The following is an 18329-nucleotide window of genomic DNA, read 5'->3' as shown; positions in this document are numbered from 1 at the left end:
TAGTTTCAGATATTTTGAGAGAAGTCATGAATATTTCCTGTTGGGTGAATTGTTTATTTATTAAAAGATAGCTTTTCCTTCCTCTCCATGTGACTAGAACATATAAATCATTGAACATTTTAAAAGCATTTTGTATTACAAATTCAACTGGAAATATTTTGCTATTGGGGAATAACTGTAACAGGGTTTTCTGGAAGCTGATCCTGGGAGAGGTGTTTGGTATCTTGGCAAAGAGGAACCTAAGCACAAATGCAATACTGTCTCCTGCTGGTAGGAGTATTTTGTCTACTACCTCTGATTTTGGGATGGTTTTGAGTTTGGTTCTTATAGATATTTATGTACCATTCTTTTCTTCCCCTTTTCTTCTCTTTTCTCTTCCTTTCTTCTGTTTTATTTTTATTTTTTTTCCCAAAATCACAGAATGGTTGAGGTTGGGAGGGACCTCTGGAGATCAAGTGGTCCAACTCTTGCTGCTCAAGCAGGGACACGTAGAACAAGCTGCCCATGCAGTTTTTGAATATCTTTATGGTGGGAGTTTCGAGATAATCAACAAATACGCACATGGGATTTGTACATACTTCTGTGCTTTACTTCTTTTGACTCCCGGAGTTACTTCCATCCCCATGAGCAATTTTCACACCGTCCCATGGGGTGAAGAACTAACAAAGTATCCATGTAGTGATACAGGAGTAGATGGATTCCCTAAAAGTACTTATTTTTCTTAAGTAATAGCAAAAGCAATTTTCGGTTGTTACTTTTTTTTTTTTTTTTTTAGCGTCTTTTGCTCAAAGCACTAGGGAGAGAAGATATGAAAGATTGATGCCTGTTTTTGTTAGTCAGACCAAGGCAAATGTGCTTTTCTTGTTTGTTTGCTTTCCAGGTTTGATTTGCAGGGCATCTGGGAACTGTGTTAATATCTAAAATGCTAGGTTGGCCTTAGAAGCCCTGCTTCTCCTACTTCCTGGAAATACCAGTTGATTTCCCTGCAGTTAGCTCTTTCATTGTGATTCAGTTGGTACCAGTCCTGCTCAATTTTTATTGTGTCTGAATGTTAAAGTCATGAAACTAACTAAAAACATTCAGGCTGGATATAAGAAAAAAAAAAAATCTATACTCTGAGGGGGGTCAAACACTGGAACAGGCTTCCTAGAGAGGTGGTTGACGCCCCATGCCTGTTAGTGTTCAAGACATTTGGCAATGCCCTCAATAATATGCTTTAACTTCTGGTTGATCCTGAAGTGGACAGGGAGTTGGACTAGATGATCTTTTGAAGGTCCCTTCCAGCTGAACTACTCTATTCTATAAAATAAAAATAAATCATGCTTCCATCCAGTGAGGTTAGTGCAACTGAGATTAAAACTCAGTACCAGAGTATGTTTTCAGTGACTGAAGTAATGGTCAGAATTCAACATGAAAATGTGTATTTAATGGAATCTGTATGAACTTTTAAAAATAGTCTTAAATTGCTGTCATTGTTTTAGCTTGCATAGAATATAGTGTTTATGACATTTATTTGCCATTACGCCAAACCGTCTATATTTTTTCTTATTCACTTGCGAACAGACACTGAGGTGTATTGTATTGCTTTGGGTCCTTATGGAAAATATGATTGTTATATACATGTTTTTTTAAGAATGAGTGGGCAAGCAGTGTGTGACTGTGGCACACTAAGTGGGGCACAGCCTGGGGTTGAGCTCATGGGGCTCTAACCTTGCTTCATGGCACTGAGATGTGTTGATCTTCCACTGTCTTTTGACTGTTTTGACCATAATCTTTTGCCACAGGCAGTATGTAACACATGGGAGTCTGTTGTCATCTGTTCTTATGCCCTGAGGCACTAACTTAAATGTATCTACCATGAAACAGGATGATGGAGCTTGTGTGCTGTTACATGAAAATAATCTCGTAATAGTGCAAATATAAAATGTACCACCTGTAATATAGTTTGTGTATTTCTGTAGTAGGTAGCATAAGATAGGCAATGACTCAAGAGATTTTTGATTTTTGAATATTTTTCTTCATTAAATAATAAAAAGCTCAAATGTAATGCTCTGTTCAACTTTGGCTCTGTTAGAATTCCTTACCTGGCCTGGGGAAAAAGAGTATGGATAGAGGAGAAAATCGTATTTGATGCAGTTACAATAACAGACCTTTACAGTTTCCTAAAAGCAATCTGAGTTCTCGATAATGAAAGTGGTGAGAATTGTTTTAGGAGGCAGAAATTTACATACATTTCCTTCCCTGTGAATTAATGGTAGTACAGATGCTCACTAAATTGTGTGATGTCCACTTAAATTGTCCATGTGAAAACTTTAAACCAGCAGGAAATTTTAAAATAAATGCTGATCATACTACTATCTGCGTAAAACATCTGGTCCACAAATATGTTACCTTCTAAAAGTTTTGACTTTACTTTAAAAACATCACCTTCCACAGCAGCTAAACTCCAGTCATGGGAAGCTCTCAGCAGCAAGAACATCCTGTGTATGATGTGATTTTTGCATGGAAGCAAAAGGAGGAAGGAAGTAAGACATTTTTTTGTAAACAAGTATCACATAGATGTAACGTGCACATTTGTATTTCAGGTAAACAAGGTGCCTTTGCTGAAACTCTTCTGGATCAGGAATGTATAAATCCTGTGAGTTACTCAAGCCAGTTAGAAGACTCTGGATGTGATGTGTCTAATGACTGCGCATTCGATTCTTTAGGCACTGTTTCTGATTTTCACCAATCTGAGCATAATATTGACGCATCTAAAAGTTGGTTGGAAATAGTTCCCCCATTGAATCTTTGCTGTGCTAGCAAGGATGAATCGCTGACTGCTCCAGTACAGTTTTTTCAACATCTGCTTGAAATAAGAAAACTGTCAGAAGGAGGAATTCTGCAAGCAGACTTTACGGAGCTTGAGAATGATTCTTTTACCATATGCAATTCAGTGTCTCAGTTGCTTGATGGACTGACTGCTTTTTACAACAGTCCTAAATTTCCTGTTTCAAATGTTCTTACTGAGGCAGTTTGTGTTTTGATCAGATTAATAACTGATACTAAATTATCTAATCATGTTCTGAAGAAATGTTTCAAGAAGCTGGAAGAATTTAAGAAAAATCTAATTCAGATTATTTTAAGAAACAGCAGTGTCAATAGGGTAAGTTTAAAACATCTTCCATCTTTTATGTACCATTTCAGTATAATGTAATACTGTTCTGCTTTTATGCTTTTTAAAATATTGTCTTATTGGGTTCTGAAAGGTACTTCTTACAAATTATTCTTGTAGTTGTTCTTTTTTTGTGTGTGTGTGATATGGCCGATGAATGCATTTGAATAATTCTTGCTCATGCATGCAATTTCTTCTAGTCTACTCCTGAGTACAGGACTTTTTAAGAACTGTTAAGAAGGCAGATTAAGACAAATTTAGAGAAGGTATGAGAGAAAAATGTTCTGTCTTTCTTGCTACATGAGGATGTAATGTAGATATTCAGAAAGTAATGATTATAATTCTTAAAATTTTTTAGTACACCTAGATTACATATGTTGGTTTGCTTCAGATCATCTCTGTCACTCGGTAGATATTTAAAAATTTGTATTTTAAAAATAAAGCAGAAAATGAGTAAAGAAGAGAGGAGTGGTATGTCCCTGGCATACCCAGCAAGTAGGACCAAGTTGTATTTTGTGTGTATTCATCACTTTGCTTTGTTCATAGAATCACAGAATGGTTTGAGTTTGATGGGACCTTAAAAACCATCTAATTCCACCCCCCCACCATGGGCAGGGACACCTCCCACTGGATAAGATTGCTCAGTGGTTGTTCTATGCATCATCTTGTTGGTATCCACATCCAGTCGAAATATCTCTAATCTCTCTTCACAGAACTTCCCATAAGTAATTAATTTCATTGTCTGTCTTAGGTTTTTGGAGTTTCGGTCCATCTTTTAGAGTAATTTGAAGTAGACATGGTGGTGGAATTTTTAGTTTGAGTCTCTGATACCGCAGTGCAGTGTCTGCACGTACGTAACTACACTCACATAACAGTACATGAGGATTGTATACATATAATCCATGGAGCCTGTGGAATGCTGCCTGTTTGTTAGGTGCCTGTTCTAGGATGAGCTTTCAAGTTGTTTTGAGCAAAATGGGAACTTAGACATTTGCTATGCCTGTAGACACAAGTATGTATTGGTCTTAATTTAGAATGAATCCCACTCACTGTGTGTTAAGTATTCCCATCGGAATGTAAACGTAAAAAATAAATAAATTTAAGGGGTTGGAGGGGACAAGGATGTCCCTGGATTTTGTTAGAGGTAGGGAAACTAAAGTATTCAGAAGGAAACCATTAATAAATACAGAAGCTTTTCCAGCACTAGAGCCTTGTGTCTCCCATAGGAGGGTGCTTTATATTTTGGTATTGCCATAGTGTGATACTTATTTTTTTCTTAGAACTGTCCCTGAATGTGAGCATACAGCATGTTTGTGTGATATGAATAAAGGAGTCGTGCAGGTGTGACTGCTGTTATTTTTTGTGTGATCACAGGATAGACAACAAAGAAAACTTGAGTAGATATTCAATGAGGACTTCTTCACAGCTGGTGATCTCCATTGTTTCCACCTGTTCCCTTCCTCTACTCACACTGGAATTTTATAAATAATATAAAGTAATGCTAATTGTAGGAGCTAAGAGGCTATCCGGAGAGGGATTACTGGTAGATTGGAGTAATCTAGGGAGAGGATGGAAGGAAAAGAGAAGTGAGAGATGTTGCAGCTTAAATGCGAGAAAATATCCTCAAAGATATTTCAAGTTTGCAGAGGGCTTTTAGAAATCATTCAGGAAGCGTGGAGTACGTCCACATAATTTGCAAGTGCCGTCTTTTCTCTGAATGACTTTACTGAAGCAGATGGCTTTTTATGAGATGCTTTGTATCTTGCTTCTACCACGGTATTGACTGAGCAGTCATTCATACCAGCAGCTAATGCTTCAATCAAACAGCTTTAAGAATTTAAAAATTGGAAAAAACAAACAAACAAACAAAAAAAAAAAAAACAAAAAACAACTGTTAAGGGTTAATCCTGGTAGTTTCCAGATTTCTAGGGAAAAGGGAAAGTGTGTGTGGTAAATACAGTGTTTATAAAGATTTATTGAAAAAAATAACTATTTTTCCCACAGGCTTGGTTTTCTTAAACTGGGGTGAAAATGGAGATAAATATGTAGAATTCCAAATTAGTGGAAACTGTGCGACTAATTTTTCATGTGCTATGTAGCAGATATCTCCCACAGACACTTTATGCTTCAGTTCTAATCATCACTGTTTACTCAAGTGGTGATTGAAATATCAAGATTATAGGTTTAAAATAAAATTGCCATTAATTATAAGGCTGTCATCTGAAAAGAGTGGCAAACTATGAATTTTGGTTCTAGGAGGATGCTTAAATTCCTGCAGTATAAAAACATTAGGAACTTTGTTGAATCTAACCCTACTAACTGTCAAAAAGCATTTGTATAGCCAGCCACCAGTGCAGCTATAGCATTTGACACTAGTTTCCTTTTGCCATCCTCACCTATAAAACTGTCAGGATCTGTCGAGGAGGACAAAGGGCTGTGAGAAACACCTTCAAAAAGTGAACAAAGAACAAAATGGTTACACTGAATGCCTCATCTTCAAAAGCAATCCCAGCATTTTGCAGAGCAAATTAAATAACTTTAAAAACCTTTGAGAATTGGAGAAGAGATAATTATCTCTACATTAGATGTAAAGAAAGAAAAACAGCAGTAGAATTACTTGCTGTAACTGCTGAGTCCCATTGTTTGAGATGTTTCTAATTATAAAGCACTGGAAGTACTGTAGGAACCAGAAAGACATTTACTGAGAGCTTCTCTGCCTGGATTCTGTTACCTAAAACTGTGCACTTTGGATAGAATTTTTGACCTGAAACTCCAAATTGACATGAGTAGCAAATATATATATATATATATAAAAGATATATATATATAAAAGATATATATATATAAAAGATATATATATATATATATATATCTTTTAAGATAGAGAGGTAGAATAAAAATAAGTATTACTTAAAATATAAAACTATTTAAAATCAAAGAACTACAAATAAAAAACACCTTTTGATTCTTCCTCATTTATTTTTCTCTTCTCCCACCATATTTGAAGAGCAGCTCAAAAGTCTGCACGCAGCTGGCAAACAATCTTTTGGAAGGATCCTTCTGGAAGTATCTAGAAGGGGTCTTAAGTCACTGCTGCTAAGGGCAAACCATGAATGCACTGAAGATAAATCCATCTGCTAGAAGACCTGTCTCTGCACCTTCTGCTGGAGTGATCTTGAAGCCCTGCTTTCTGACACATAAAAGCTTGTGAGGATCGCATGTGCAATTCTGGTACAGATGGGCTCTCATGTTGCAAAATCTGTGATAGTCACTACTATCTTCAGAGCAAGCACTTTGCTTGTTACCAGTTTTTGAATCCTCGACACTGAGACTCTTGGAGGTTCATAAGGGTCTGTTGCTGTTGGTGCGTTACTCTCGATGTGCAAATTGTTCATTCAGGTTAAGAGTCATTACATTGTCAGTAGAACCACTATCATGCTTGTACAGGTTCTTTCAAATCCTGCTTTGAAGCAAAGAGAGAAATTCATTCCTGTTACACGAAACCTCTGTGTGACTGGGTTCAGTTTCTGGAGCCACCCACTCTGCTTTTCAAACGGGCTGTTCTCTGGCACCTGGCAAAGCAACTATCAGTGGTTTAAATGCACACTAGTTTACATGCATCTTGACAGAAGTTCAGTTCAGTTGTTGTGTACTTCTAGGTGCAGCTGATAGTGTGATTTGGAGTGTAGCTAATGCGTAGAATGGTTTGGGTTGGAAGGGACCTTAAAGGTCATCCAGTTCCAACCCCCCTGCCATGTGCAGGGATGCCGCCCACTAGATCAGATTGCCCAGGGCCTCATCCGCCCTGGTCCTGAACAGCTCAAGGGATGGGGCATCCACAACTCTGGGCAATTTTGTACGAGAAGACTGGCTTTCACTATGGGTTTGTCACGGAGACCTGTGTCTGTCTGTTGGACCTCTTGTTTTAGGGAGGGAATCAAAACACTGAAATAGAAGGCAATGCTACAGTGCTTTAAGGATTATAGACTAAAGCTGAGCCATGTAGCTCAGGCAATACTGCTCTCCTGTGCCTGGTTTCTGTTCAACAAATACCTCATCCACCTGTCCCCCCGTTCTTCTAATTATGTTCAAACATGTCTTGTCCAGAAGGAAAAGAGCCTGTTTCAGTGAACCACAATTGCTTTCTTCTTATTTGCTGTATTTAACACATCAATACTGACTTCAGAACATGATGCCAAGACTCACAAATTGCCTGCACCATTTAACAAAACAAAAGACATTGTTCTATTTCCTTTCTTCCTTTTTTCTTTTTTTTTTTTTCTCACTTGCACCTAGGAAGTTGGCTATCCTGCCTGTAGGGTAGTTGTTCTGAGTTGTTTTGAAGTTTTTTTGTGTTAAGAATATCTAAACTGATGCTGAGACAGGAACAATTTCTAGAAAGTTTATCCTGTTTGGGACTTCACTGCCTTCACTGCCCGGTTTAATTTTCTCTGTTCCATCTTAAAGTCTTCATGAACAATTTAGCTAAAAACTCAAATATTACTAATGGCACATTTAGTAGAAACACAAATGCAAGAATTCCTGTTAGTAGCTTAATGTTTTTTATGAGAAAGGAGTCACAAACCTTGATGAAAATGTCAAGTTGAAGTATAGTACGGTGAAAAGCAGAAGAAGGGATTTGTATGAAACTTATTGGCAATTATGTTATGAAATATATGGAAGTGTGTTTGTGCATTTGAAAAAGTACAAATTAACCAGAACCAGGGTTTCAAATCTTTTCTTCTCTAGGATACATCTTGTGTGATTCATTAATGACTGAAATTGCCCAGAAGAGAGTAATCTTAGATTTACTCTGATGGTTTTAATGCATGCAGCAGTGTTCCAACTAGCTGTGGCTGACAGCAAGTTCCCCCAGACATGTACGGTTTGCAGCGTGTTTTGTCAGCAACTGCCAGGACAATACTTGAGTCAACAGTTTACAAGAGCCTTGCCTGCTCAGGGACAAATAATATTTAAAAATAGTTACTCCTGTCACCAGTGGCTCTCAAGTAAAAAAGACTAGTGAGCTTCAATTTTCTGAAATTAATTGAGTTCAAAGGGGAATTTCATGGCTCTTGAGACACGGTGCGTTTTGGTTGGCCAAAGAATTTTGCGTACGTAGTGGAACAGCAGTTCATTCGTATGAATATTAAAATGTGTTGCCAGGATTTTATGGTCTAGTAAAAGTCAATGTTTGAATCCCGTGATTGTTGGATTAAATTTTCTCAGCAATCTGTTGTCCTGTGTGGAGTGCTATTTAAGTCAAATGGTAATCAGAATCTATTGTCTTGTAAATCACTACAGTCTAAAGCAATCACCAAATTGACTGACTCTCATTTGCTTCAGTGAAGTGGATCATAGGAATAACTAGTCAGAAATGAAGTAAATAAAATTTTGTCTGCCTCTGAGACTTCTGTCCACCTTCCCTCCTCAGCCATCCTTAGTTGATGTACATCATGAGCTAAAGCGACAATTACTGAAGATTTACAGGATGAAGTTAGCTGGATTTTTATTTCTACTGTTAGGGAAAAAATATATTTTGTTTTGTTGGTTTCCAACCCTGTAACAATGGTTTCCTGATGTACATTTACATTGGGTTTTTGATAGTAGTCTTTGCTTAAAGTGTTAATAACAAGGACCTTAGAGTTTCTCTGTTCTTTTGCCTGTTTACTAATGAATTTAGTGAAGATCTCATTGCTTAAATTTGTCAAGCTTCTGTAGGAAATAGTTTTGTGTGCCCAGATAGAGGGTGTGTGTTTGTGTTATGGTGATAGGATAGAAATGAAAAATAACCTCTGTAGAGCCTGTTCGCTACAGCTGGTTGCAAAGACAACCCTTGCATAACTTTTCAGTGCTCAACGTCTGCATGCAATCCACAACCCTAAACAAGCTATCTGTTATCTCTCTTCAAGGCATGCTGGATACTTGGCACTTTTAAGTGGTATTCCAAGTTGCTTGCTTATTGTGGGGAAGGAGAAGGAAGGAAACTGATGGATCAAGAAGTAAACATCTGAAATCCATTTTCATTTCCAGGGACTGCCTGTGAGTCATAGTCACTTAAATGAGATTTCGATTTGCATCACTAAAATTCCTTGAGGATGACCAGCACGCTCTTCAGCATTAAAAACCTAAAAACTTTAAAATACCTGTCTTAAGTAATTTATCCAGTGACTTTTTCTAAGCGGTCATGAGATTAAAAATTTGAATCCATAACTCTTCTGCTCTGGCTGAGCCCACGCTTGTTGCTCAGTGTATTCTGCATCCCTTAACATGGGCTAGGTGCTCAGCATCCTCAGGCAGATAGCGGTTCTGCCTGCTTCTGCCTCCTTGCAGGCTTCTGACCAGCACTAGTTCAGAAGGGAGAATCAAGAGAAGTATTAATTTGAATCTCACAGGCAGGACTGTGAGACTTTGCATTAGAGCTACTTCTTAATAATCAGTAGAATATTTGCACTAGGTCTTAAAGAAAATAGAGAGCAGCAGCAGCAAACAGTCTCAGAGCAGGAGCTCTTGTGAATGTCGTTTGATTGGGGCTGATGCTATTCCTGTTAACAGTGTTTACTAGTCCCAGACTCTTGGATGATTTAGGTATCTAGATGATTGCTTCCTGAACCCCAAGGAGGTGCAGACATTCAAATATTGACCTCTGCCAATGTAGCGTTCCTTAAAGTAAATTTACCGGGGAAAACTCAGGTGCCAGCAGGATCCCAAGTGTCTTAAGTAGTTAGCTGGATTTCTTTGTAGATCAATTGGTTGTATTCAGTCTTCAGATGAACTGATGGCTTGTGTGTTTGTGTGCCCTGACAGAAGATATATTTTCTGTAGAGGTGATTGGGCTGAGGTGCTGTAAGCAAGATGCTTGGTTATAATATCATCTTGAAGTAGAAGCAGAATTAAATTTAACTCTGATTTACAGCCCACAATTCTTTTAAGGCTATCCAGTTCACACTTTAGTTTTGTAGTGCTTTGTTTTGTTTGCCTTAAAAAACAAACAAAACAACAAGAATAAAAGCACACATCCACAACAGCATCTCATATTTATTTTATCTGATCACTGAGGTGAGTTTTACTTTATATGCATTATCTAACTCAAGAATATAAGGCATTCAAAATGGGAAAGACAAGATAAATCTTTATCCCATTAAACTGGAGGGGGAAAAATTGTAATTATAAGTTTAGAATAAAAGACTTGGAGACAGTGTTATTGTGAATGTAGGATTTCTAATATAGCATGCTCTATAATCGAGAGTGAAAGTTAAAAGGAAGTTATCTGGTAGCAGTTTATCTCAATAGCATACAAAGCTGTAGAGCAAAGTTAAAAGAATAATTAAAGATTTAGAGATAAAAGATATAAAATGCAATGCAAGTTTACCGGAGTTGAGTTGTGGCAGAACAACCTAAGAGCATCCTTTGTAAAATAAACTGGGTTTGCAGATGGTAATTTTGTAGTTTCTATCTGTTCTGTTCTGTTCAATAAAGGATTTGTTATGTAGCTCATGCTAGAAAATAGTAATGAAACTGAAAAAGGTGTTCTTTACTGCATTAATCTTTTGGAACTGGATGAGAAGCAGCAGCAAGTTATGCTGTGTACTGCTTATCCTTGACAGGAGCGGGAGAGGAGCGGGAGAAAGGTTTGCTTATGTCAGTCAGTCAGAGGACATACTAATATTGGTGGCTAGTCCTGGCTCTGCATGTCTAGCATGAGTCTGTCCTTACCTTACTTCAGCAGTAACAGCCATCCGCTCTGCAGGGAAGGAAAAGAAAAAACCCTAGTATGTAGTCTGGAAAATTTGCTTTTGCCAGAGTGGTGTGAACAAGCAGTAAGGGGGAGTAATAGGGAGGTAGCTGCAAGTCTGTCCTTCACAGCAATTGCTGCGCTCTCTCTGTTCTCTCTCTCCTTGCTGATGTGGCGGCAGCAGCTGGATTGACGTAGTTTAGGCTGCGGACAGGAGCAGGCAGATGCACTAATCACTGCCTTATTCCTTAGGGAACTGGCATTGGGATGACTGAAGCATTTATGGATCCAGAGGGATCATGCTGATCAGTGCATCAGAGTGACTGTTAGGCAACCTTGAAGAAATAACACTAAGAAAGATGTGTTCAATCCATGGGTGGAAAAAATTGCACCTTCATACTTCCAGTCTGGCATACGAGTCTCATGGCCAGCAAAGAAAAGTGGGAAGAGTTCGTGTAGCACTCTTCCTTGGAGGTCTTCACTCCCCACACCACAAACCCAACACACCTGCACTGGAGCTAGTAGGTTGCATGTTTCTTTCAGTGAGTACCATGTTATACACTGCAGGCATTTGGGGCTTTTCTGGCATCATCCACTGAAGTGTTCTGGTTCTCTGGACACCTCATGGGCTAACAGCAGTTTGTTGCTTTCTCTATCGCCATCCTCTGCACTGCATGTGGGTGCTGTACTGCAATCATTCTTTCCCAGAATCTGAAATACCTTGGTTTTGTTTTCTTCTTTTTTTTTTTTTTTTTTTTTTTTTTTTAAGGCATCTTTTTCACATTTTCTTTGATTTTGTAAACATTTGTGGTGCAGTCAGACGTGGTGCAAATAGTCCCAGCTCTGTCCATCAGAATGTTTTTCAGCCAAAGCTCTTCAAAACAGTACTGAAATACTGCAGAGTAGAAAGAAACCTGCTGCAAGGAAGGTAGCTGGTAGTCCTAGTAGAGAAAATAAGGTTTAGAAGAGCAGAAAGAAGCCTGAACAAGATTATGAAGGGGTAAGGGCAGAGCAGGGGCCTGAGATGAGGTTTACAGAGCCAAGAATTGGAGTAGCATCTAACAAATTCCTCAGACTTGAAATAGGATAAATACTGCAGCATAAGCAGGAGAAGAGAGATAAATAACAACCATCAAATTAACAAATGAAGCAACGTGACAGTAAGATAAGAAAAGGGATATTAATGCTCTCTGTATATAAGTGAACATTTTTGATTGACGTTGGTGACTTAGTGGAAGTTGGGTGGACTAAATGGGCAAAGCGCAAGCATGACGTGATTCACAGGCAGAAACACCACTTATTTTTAATACCTCATAGTTTGAGGGTACCTGTTTAATTATTTGCCTTTGTCCCCTGTTGCCAAATATACCAGTTGCTAGGGGAAAAGAGCAGTTAATTGGCATGGAAATTTTAAACTGGTGAAAAAGAAACTAAGGTTCAATTCTCATAGTCACAGGGTGTACTGAATCATGCAACTCATGAAGGAATTACTTTGTTTGTATAAGAATTAGTAATTTTAAAACTCACATGTTTTGGAAAACCATTATTAAAGGAAAGTCTAATGTTCGGGTAAATGAAATCTAAACAAATAATTCATATACAAAGATTTGTATCCTGGTTTCCTGCAGAAACAAGGCTTTTAAGAGTGTGCTGTTTGTCTTGCTGCTCAGCCTTTTCCAAACTAATAGCTTTTGAAAATGATAGCCAGTTTGAAATTATGTGGAAGGAGAAGTGGAAGGTCAAAAATACCTTCCAGTAGGTTTTAAAATTGATGGCTGGTTGGAGGCGAAACTGTATTAGTATGCTTGAGGCAAGCAGAACGCTGACGTTATATATTCATTTTGGCGACAGGCAGATGGACAGTTCACACGTCCTTCCCAGCCACGGGCACGGCTTTGCTGTCTCTTGTTCCGCATCATCAGGAACATGGGAAGAGGACAGAAAGTGGGGTGTGGGATGAGGGCTAGGGGCAAATGCTGAAGCTCCCAAACACTGTACCAGGCACAATTCTTTTCTTGTGTCTAGTATGTTTTTTCACAATTTAATTTTCTGATTTCTTTTAACTGGGAATCCCTGAACAGCATAAGTTTTATTTCATCTGTACCATTAAGCAAGCTCAAGGGATTAAAAGATTTCTGTTCCTTTTCTAACATTTGGCTGATAGACTTGAGAGCTGAAGATATGCTTTATTTTTAATGAAACTGCATAGTGTTTGAACTATTATCGGTCTGAATGTTTCCAGAACTTAATTAGAAATATATGAGTGTCACTCTGAAAGACAGGCTTGTTTTTCTTCTCCGCTTACAGATTTATTGCTTGTATGTTATAAAGTCTGTGTGCATTTAATACATACAGCCTGTGAGGGTTATTTCAACCCTAATTCTTTGTCATTTTATTTTCATAAAATACACTAAGAGATGCGCCATAATGCAACATTAAATCCATACTCTTTAATAAATTACTTAGCAGGTGGGATTTTTCAGTCATTGATACCCATATCTCATGTTTCCTAAGTCTATCGTTACAAAATCTCTATGTCCCTCGCTTAGTGGAGGCTCGTGCTTTAAATTGGAAGATTTCCTGTGATCCATTCCTACAAAATTCTGACTAGAAAATGGTAATGCTTGACAAAATAGAAAGAATAGTGTTTTTTTAAAGATCATTTAGGCAAATTTCAGTTGCCAGTGTTAATTACTACAAAAATAATAAATATTTGTTTCTCCATCTGTCTAAAAAATCTTGAAACCACATAGAAGAGAGACTAAAAAAGAACAATCATAATTATATACCTACTTTGCGTGTGTTCTTTGGGAAGAGTAGCACTGAAAAATTACTTTATTGCACCTAAAGCAGATTGTATTCCTGTCTAATTTCTGGCTCTGAATCATGGCTGAATTAGTGAGTTTTGCCTGTTTGAGAAGCATGTAATACTGACTGATATCTAATGAAGTCTCATTAGTTTGTAAAGTTGTTAAATACATTATATACAAGCGTTATTTGTTTCATCCTAACAGAAGACTTGTTCATGCTCCTTATATAGTAGAGCTCAATGTAGGGTAGAACTATCTGTGATAAGAAGTAAGCAAAATTTTATTAGTATGCACAGAAAATTAGTAATAATTGTTTAACATTAGCTCAAGATAGAGTGAATTAAGCTGTTTTTAATGTAATCTGTTCAAAAGGCATCTGCAGAATTGTCACGTACTAATGTCCTCTGCCTTGCTACCAGAAAAAAAATATATATTTTTTTTCTTTGAATGCTCATGAATGTTACTTGCTATCTCGAGTTACTAAGGGTAGAGCAGTGTCTTCAGAGCACATTTCATCTTTTTAATTCTTTTACTTGGCACCATTTTGTATTTTTTTTGTTGTTCTTTTAGCGATGGCTTTTATTGTTGATAGAACTCTTGAGAGTTCCAGAATATAATAGGTAAGTTATACTTACCAAGACAATAGTGAACTAATATGCTAAAATGCATAGGAGTAGATTTCCATAGGCTTAAGTATCTAATTGTAAATTTACATTTGAGTTAAAACTGATGCTTATTTTACTTCTACTTAAGAATATGAAGGTATGCATGGATTTTTTTTTTTTGTGTGTGTGTTAGCCTCTTGTACTCAAGCCATTGCATTGCAACTGCAGGACAGAAAGGATTGTGGAAGGCTGCTTTATATTCTGCAATCTGTCCACTGTAGTGGATCCCAGGAATATCCAGACCAATTGTCTCCTCTTTAGTGGAATGGCACAAGAGGCTAGGAAAGAGGTGGCACAGGAGCAGCAAAGTGGCACTCTGTACGGGACACATACAAAAGATTTTCTGTTCATTTTTGTTGCATGCTGAAGTCAAACATTTCTGGAGCATATTATTTTGGACAGAAGACAATTGCGAGGGGAAGGGAAGGACAGTAATGCTAGAATACAAATAGGCTGCCAACTAGAGCATTTGAATGAGTATTGATTCTCTTTGCTTATTGCAGATACTTTAATCTGAGTTCAGTGCTGTGACTTGAGACAGCATAAGTTTGAACAGAAATCTCTCACATCTGTTTCTCAACAAAGAGAAATTCAGGGATCTCTTACTCTTTCAGACTTTGGAAAGAAACACTGTTCTGGATTTTTGTCTAGTTCTCTTGCTTGCCAAAGGCAAGTTAGTGAGTATACTCAATGGTATGTCCTAAAATATGTATCCATCTTAATTTATAAAGTGAAATGAGTAAAAATGAATAGCAACCAAAATGAGAAATGTGCTATTCTTTTAGCATTGTTTAAACCTCTGAGTAATGACTTCAAGCAGTCTTGCCCTTTTGGCACACATATACTGTCAAGAAGGCATAACTATCCAGTTGTTGCAAACTTTGTTTCTGCTATACAATTTTAGTAGATAGTAGGGAAGATCTTCCAAAACTGTAAACATCTGGATTATTTTTATCAAGAAGAATCATTGTTTTATTTGGAAGGGTATATGTTTCCAATATACGAAGGTCTGATTTAATTCATATATCCTCATTGCACATGTAGGTGTGTGTGTTGTGCTATCCTTTCACAAGATTTTAATTGTTCAGAACCCTATTTTTGTCTTACCTTCATTCATGTTTCATCTTTGTAGAATCTTTGGTGTAATCAACTGTGAATCATTTTAATCTCTCAGATTTTCAAAGCTACACATACACCATTTCTGAATTTTCTTTAATAACAGGAGTTTATAGTGTATCTGTGTCAGCAAGCAGATTTGATGCTGATAGTAAGAGTTGTCTGTCTTTTCTAGTTTTCTTGTATTTGTTTTGGGATTACATGCTACAGTGAGGTGATTAATGGCAAAGATTCATTAAGGTTTAATCATTATGATTATGAATAGGAGATTGTCTCATAATGGTCGAATGATAGCCAGGCTGATCAAAGTCATCAGTTGTAATAAGCTAGTAAATAGGCATTGCATCAACTAGCACTTTGACCATCTTGACAGCAACTGTAAATGTGAAGCTACAAAATTAATTACATTTCTACAGAAAAAGAAGGAAAGAGATGAGAGGAGGAAGAACCTGCATTTGTCAAGCAGGGTGTATCCACGTGATCTGTAGTCATGGAGAAATTAAGACAGAGTGATTATATATTACTGTTTTCCTTGGGTATGTATACTTCCAGTAGAATTGAAAGCTAAATAACTTCCAAGATGTATTTCTGAGATCTCTACCTGTACAAATAGCGCATACTCTTGAAAAGCTGACATGTAAACTACAAGGTCCTTGAGGTTGCAGCCCTATGGAGAAGGGATCTTGAACGACAGGATAATTGGGAACCAGAACAAGTTTCATAGTGGAATGAATAGTCTCAGCTCCCAAAGCTGGTGGGATATAGTCAAAAGATCTGCAGCATAAGTGTTCTTGAAGTTATTGAGCCAGTGTTGTGGGTGTTTCTCTGCTTCCATAAGCTTAAAGAAATCAAGTGTATTGTTTAGGACTCAAACAAAATAGCCACCTAAGTGTCCAGCAAAGTAAGTTTCATTAAAGTTATAACTCTTAGAAGCCTTAGCTAATAAATGCCAGTTAATCCATTTAAGACCTGAAAATATGTAAATTAATCTGTAAATTATGTTTTTTTGAACTGTGGAAACCTGTATGAAGTAAACAAAAGAGCACTTCATTGCGTCTTAAATGCCATCTTATCACTTCAGAAATGCAATAGATTTCATGCTCATGGAAGCATTGTTAACTATGTTTTGGTAGTAGCAGAGATTTGATAGAAACTGGTACTAGTTTCTATTAATAATAGAAATAAATACCTACCACTTGTAGGTATTGTATCAAAGCAAGGCAAAAATGTAAATATTGATTCACAAATTCAACTAAAAGGTACCCCTGGAGATTTAATTCCCTTCTCAAGCAGGTTCAGCTTGAGCAGGTTGCAGCAGGTTGTGTCCAGTCATGCATTGAATATCCTTAGGGATGGGGACTCCACAGCCTCTATGGGAAACCTGTACTGCTGTTTGATCACTCTCATGGTAAACAATTTTTTTTTATCACATTTAAATGAAAATTCTTGTGTTTCATGCCTGTTGCCTCTTGTCATTTCACTGGGTATCACTGAGAAGAGCCTGACTGCATCTTCTTTACTTCTCCACATCAGATATTTATATACATTGTTGAGACCCCACTGAGCCTTTTATTCTAAAGCTGAATAGCTGAAGCTACTCCTTGTGTTTCAGATGCTCCACTCCCAGCATCACCATCTTGGCCCTTTGTTGGCCTCACCCCAGCATGTCCGTGTCTTCTGTGCCAGGCAAAGCAGAATAGGACCCAGCATTGCAAAAGCCTTTCACCAGCAGTGAGCAGAAGGGAGGAATCACCTCCCTTGACCTGCTGGCAATGCTTCCCTTCCTGGGGACCAGGATGGTGGCCTTCTTTGTCACAAGGACACATTGCTGGCTCATTCAGCTTGTTAGTTACTAGGAGCCTCACCACTCCTCCCACTGTTTTGTTATCTTCAAATTTGCTGAGGGAGTGCTCTGTCCCATCATCCAGGTCATTCATGAAGATGTTGAGCAGTACCAGTGCCAGCATTATGCCCTGGGTGAGCAGCCTCCAGATGGACTTTGAGCCTCTGATAACAACCCCCAGGGTGGGGCAGCTTGGGTAGTTTTCCGTTGCCCTCACTATCCACTTACCTAACCCATACTTCAAAATTTTGTCAGTAGTGGTTTTGTGGGGGAGTGAGAGAGTCTTGAAAGCCCTGTACACTGTTTGACCTTCAGACAGTCATTTTATCACAGAAGACTATCAGGTTGGCTGAGCTTGAATTCTCCTTTGTAGATCCACTCTGACTACTCCTGATCACCTTCCTACCTCTTGTCTGTTTGGAAATGCTTTCCAGGAAGATTTGTCCTATGCAAATTTGTTAAATGGTGGGTTCGTTCAAAATGCAAGTATGCACCTGTCAGCCAAACAACATAGGCAGGAAACAGCGGGTGGTCTAGGTGAAGATGTGTATGAGATGGCTAGAGGAATAAACTGGATTGTTCATAAAATGCAATAGTCTGCTTTTGAGTGGCTAAGACATTGCTTTTGTTAGAGATACAAATTGGGGTCAGAGCATCCTTTTGTCAGTCAAAATCATTCATCTGCGGTGCATTAGCTGTTTCAACAGACACTGTGCAAGAGATACTGAATATTAATGCTGTAAGGGTATAGAAGTTTAGTAGTCATTTAATGTGTATTTTTTCTTTGAAAGAACTCTGGTACATTTATATATAGAAAAAATTCTAGTAGTATTTTATGAAATAACGTCTTGTTTACTGTGTAAAGTAGTGTGTTACATAAAGTAAAGCAATGGCTGTACATTTCCATTTCAAGGAACTAAGAAAATAATATATACGTTATTTTTTGATAGAAAAGAATGTGGGCAAAAAAATTGCAAATATAATTCTTGTGTAAGTTCACATCACT

General features: G+C 37.7%; 1 protein-coding gene across 2 annotated transcripts in view; it reads left to right on the top strand.

Moving 5' to 3' along the window:
- The window catches only part of MEI4 (meiotic double-stranded break formation protein 4), an 84828-nt gene that overhangs the window by 24144 nt on the left and 42355 nt on the right, over positions 1-18329 (top strand). For both annotated transcript variants that reach the window (XM_068678130.1, XM_068678131.1), the window contains exon 3: positions 2586-3145. In XM_068678130.1, the coding sequence (XP_068534231.1) occupies positions 2586-3145 (560 nt within the window). The remainder of the gene's footprint in view (positions 1-2585; positions 3146-18329) is intronic.

Source organism: Anas acuta, chromosome 3 (genome assembly GCF_963932015.1).
Source record: "Anas acuta chromosome 3, bAnaAcu1.1, whole genome shotgun sequence".
Lineage (NCBI taxonomy): Eukaryota > Metazoa > Chordata > Aves > Anseriformes > Anatidae > Anas > Anas acuta.
The sequence above is the reverse complement of the archived record's forward strand: the minus strand, read 5'-3'. Positions and strand labels throughout refer to the sequence as shown.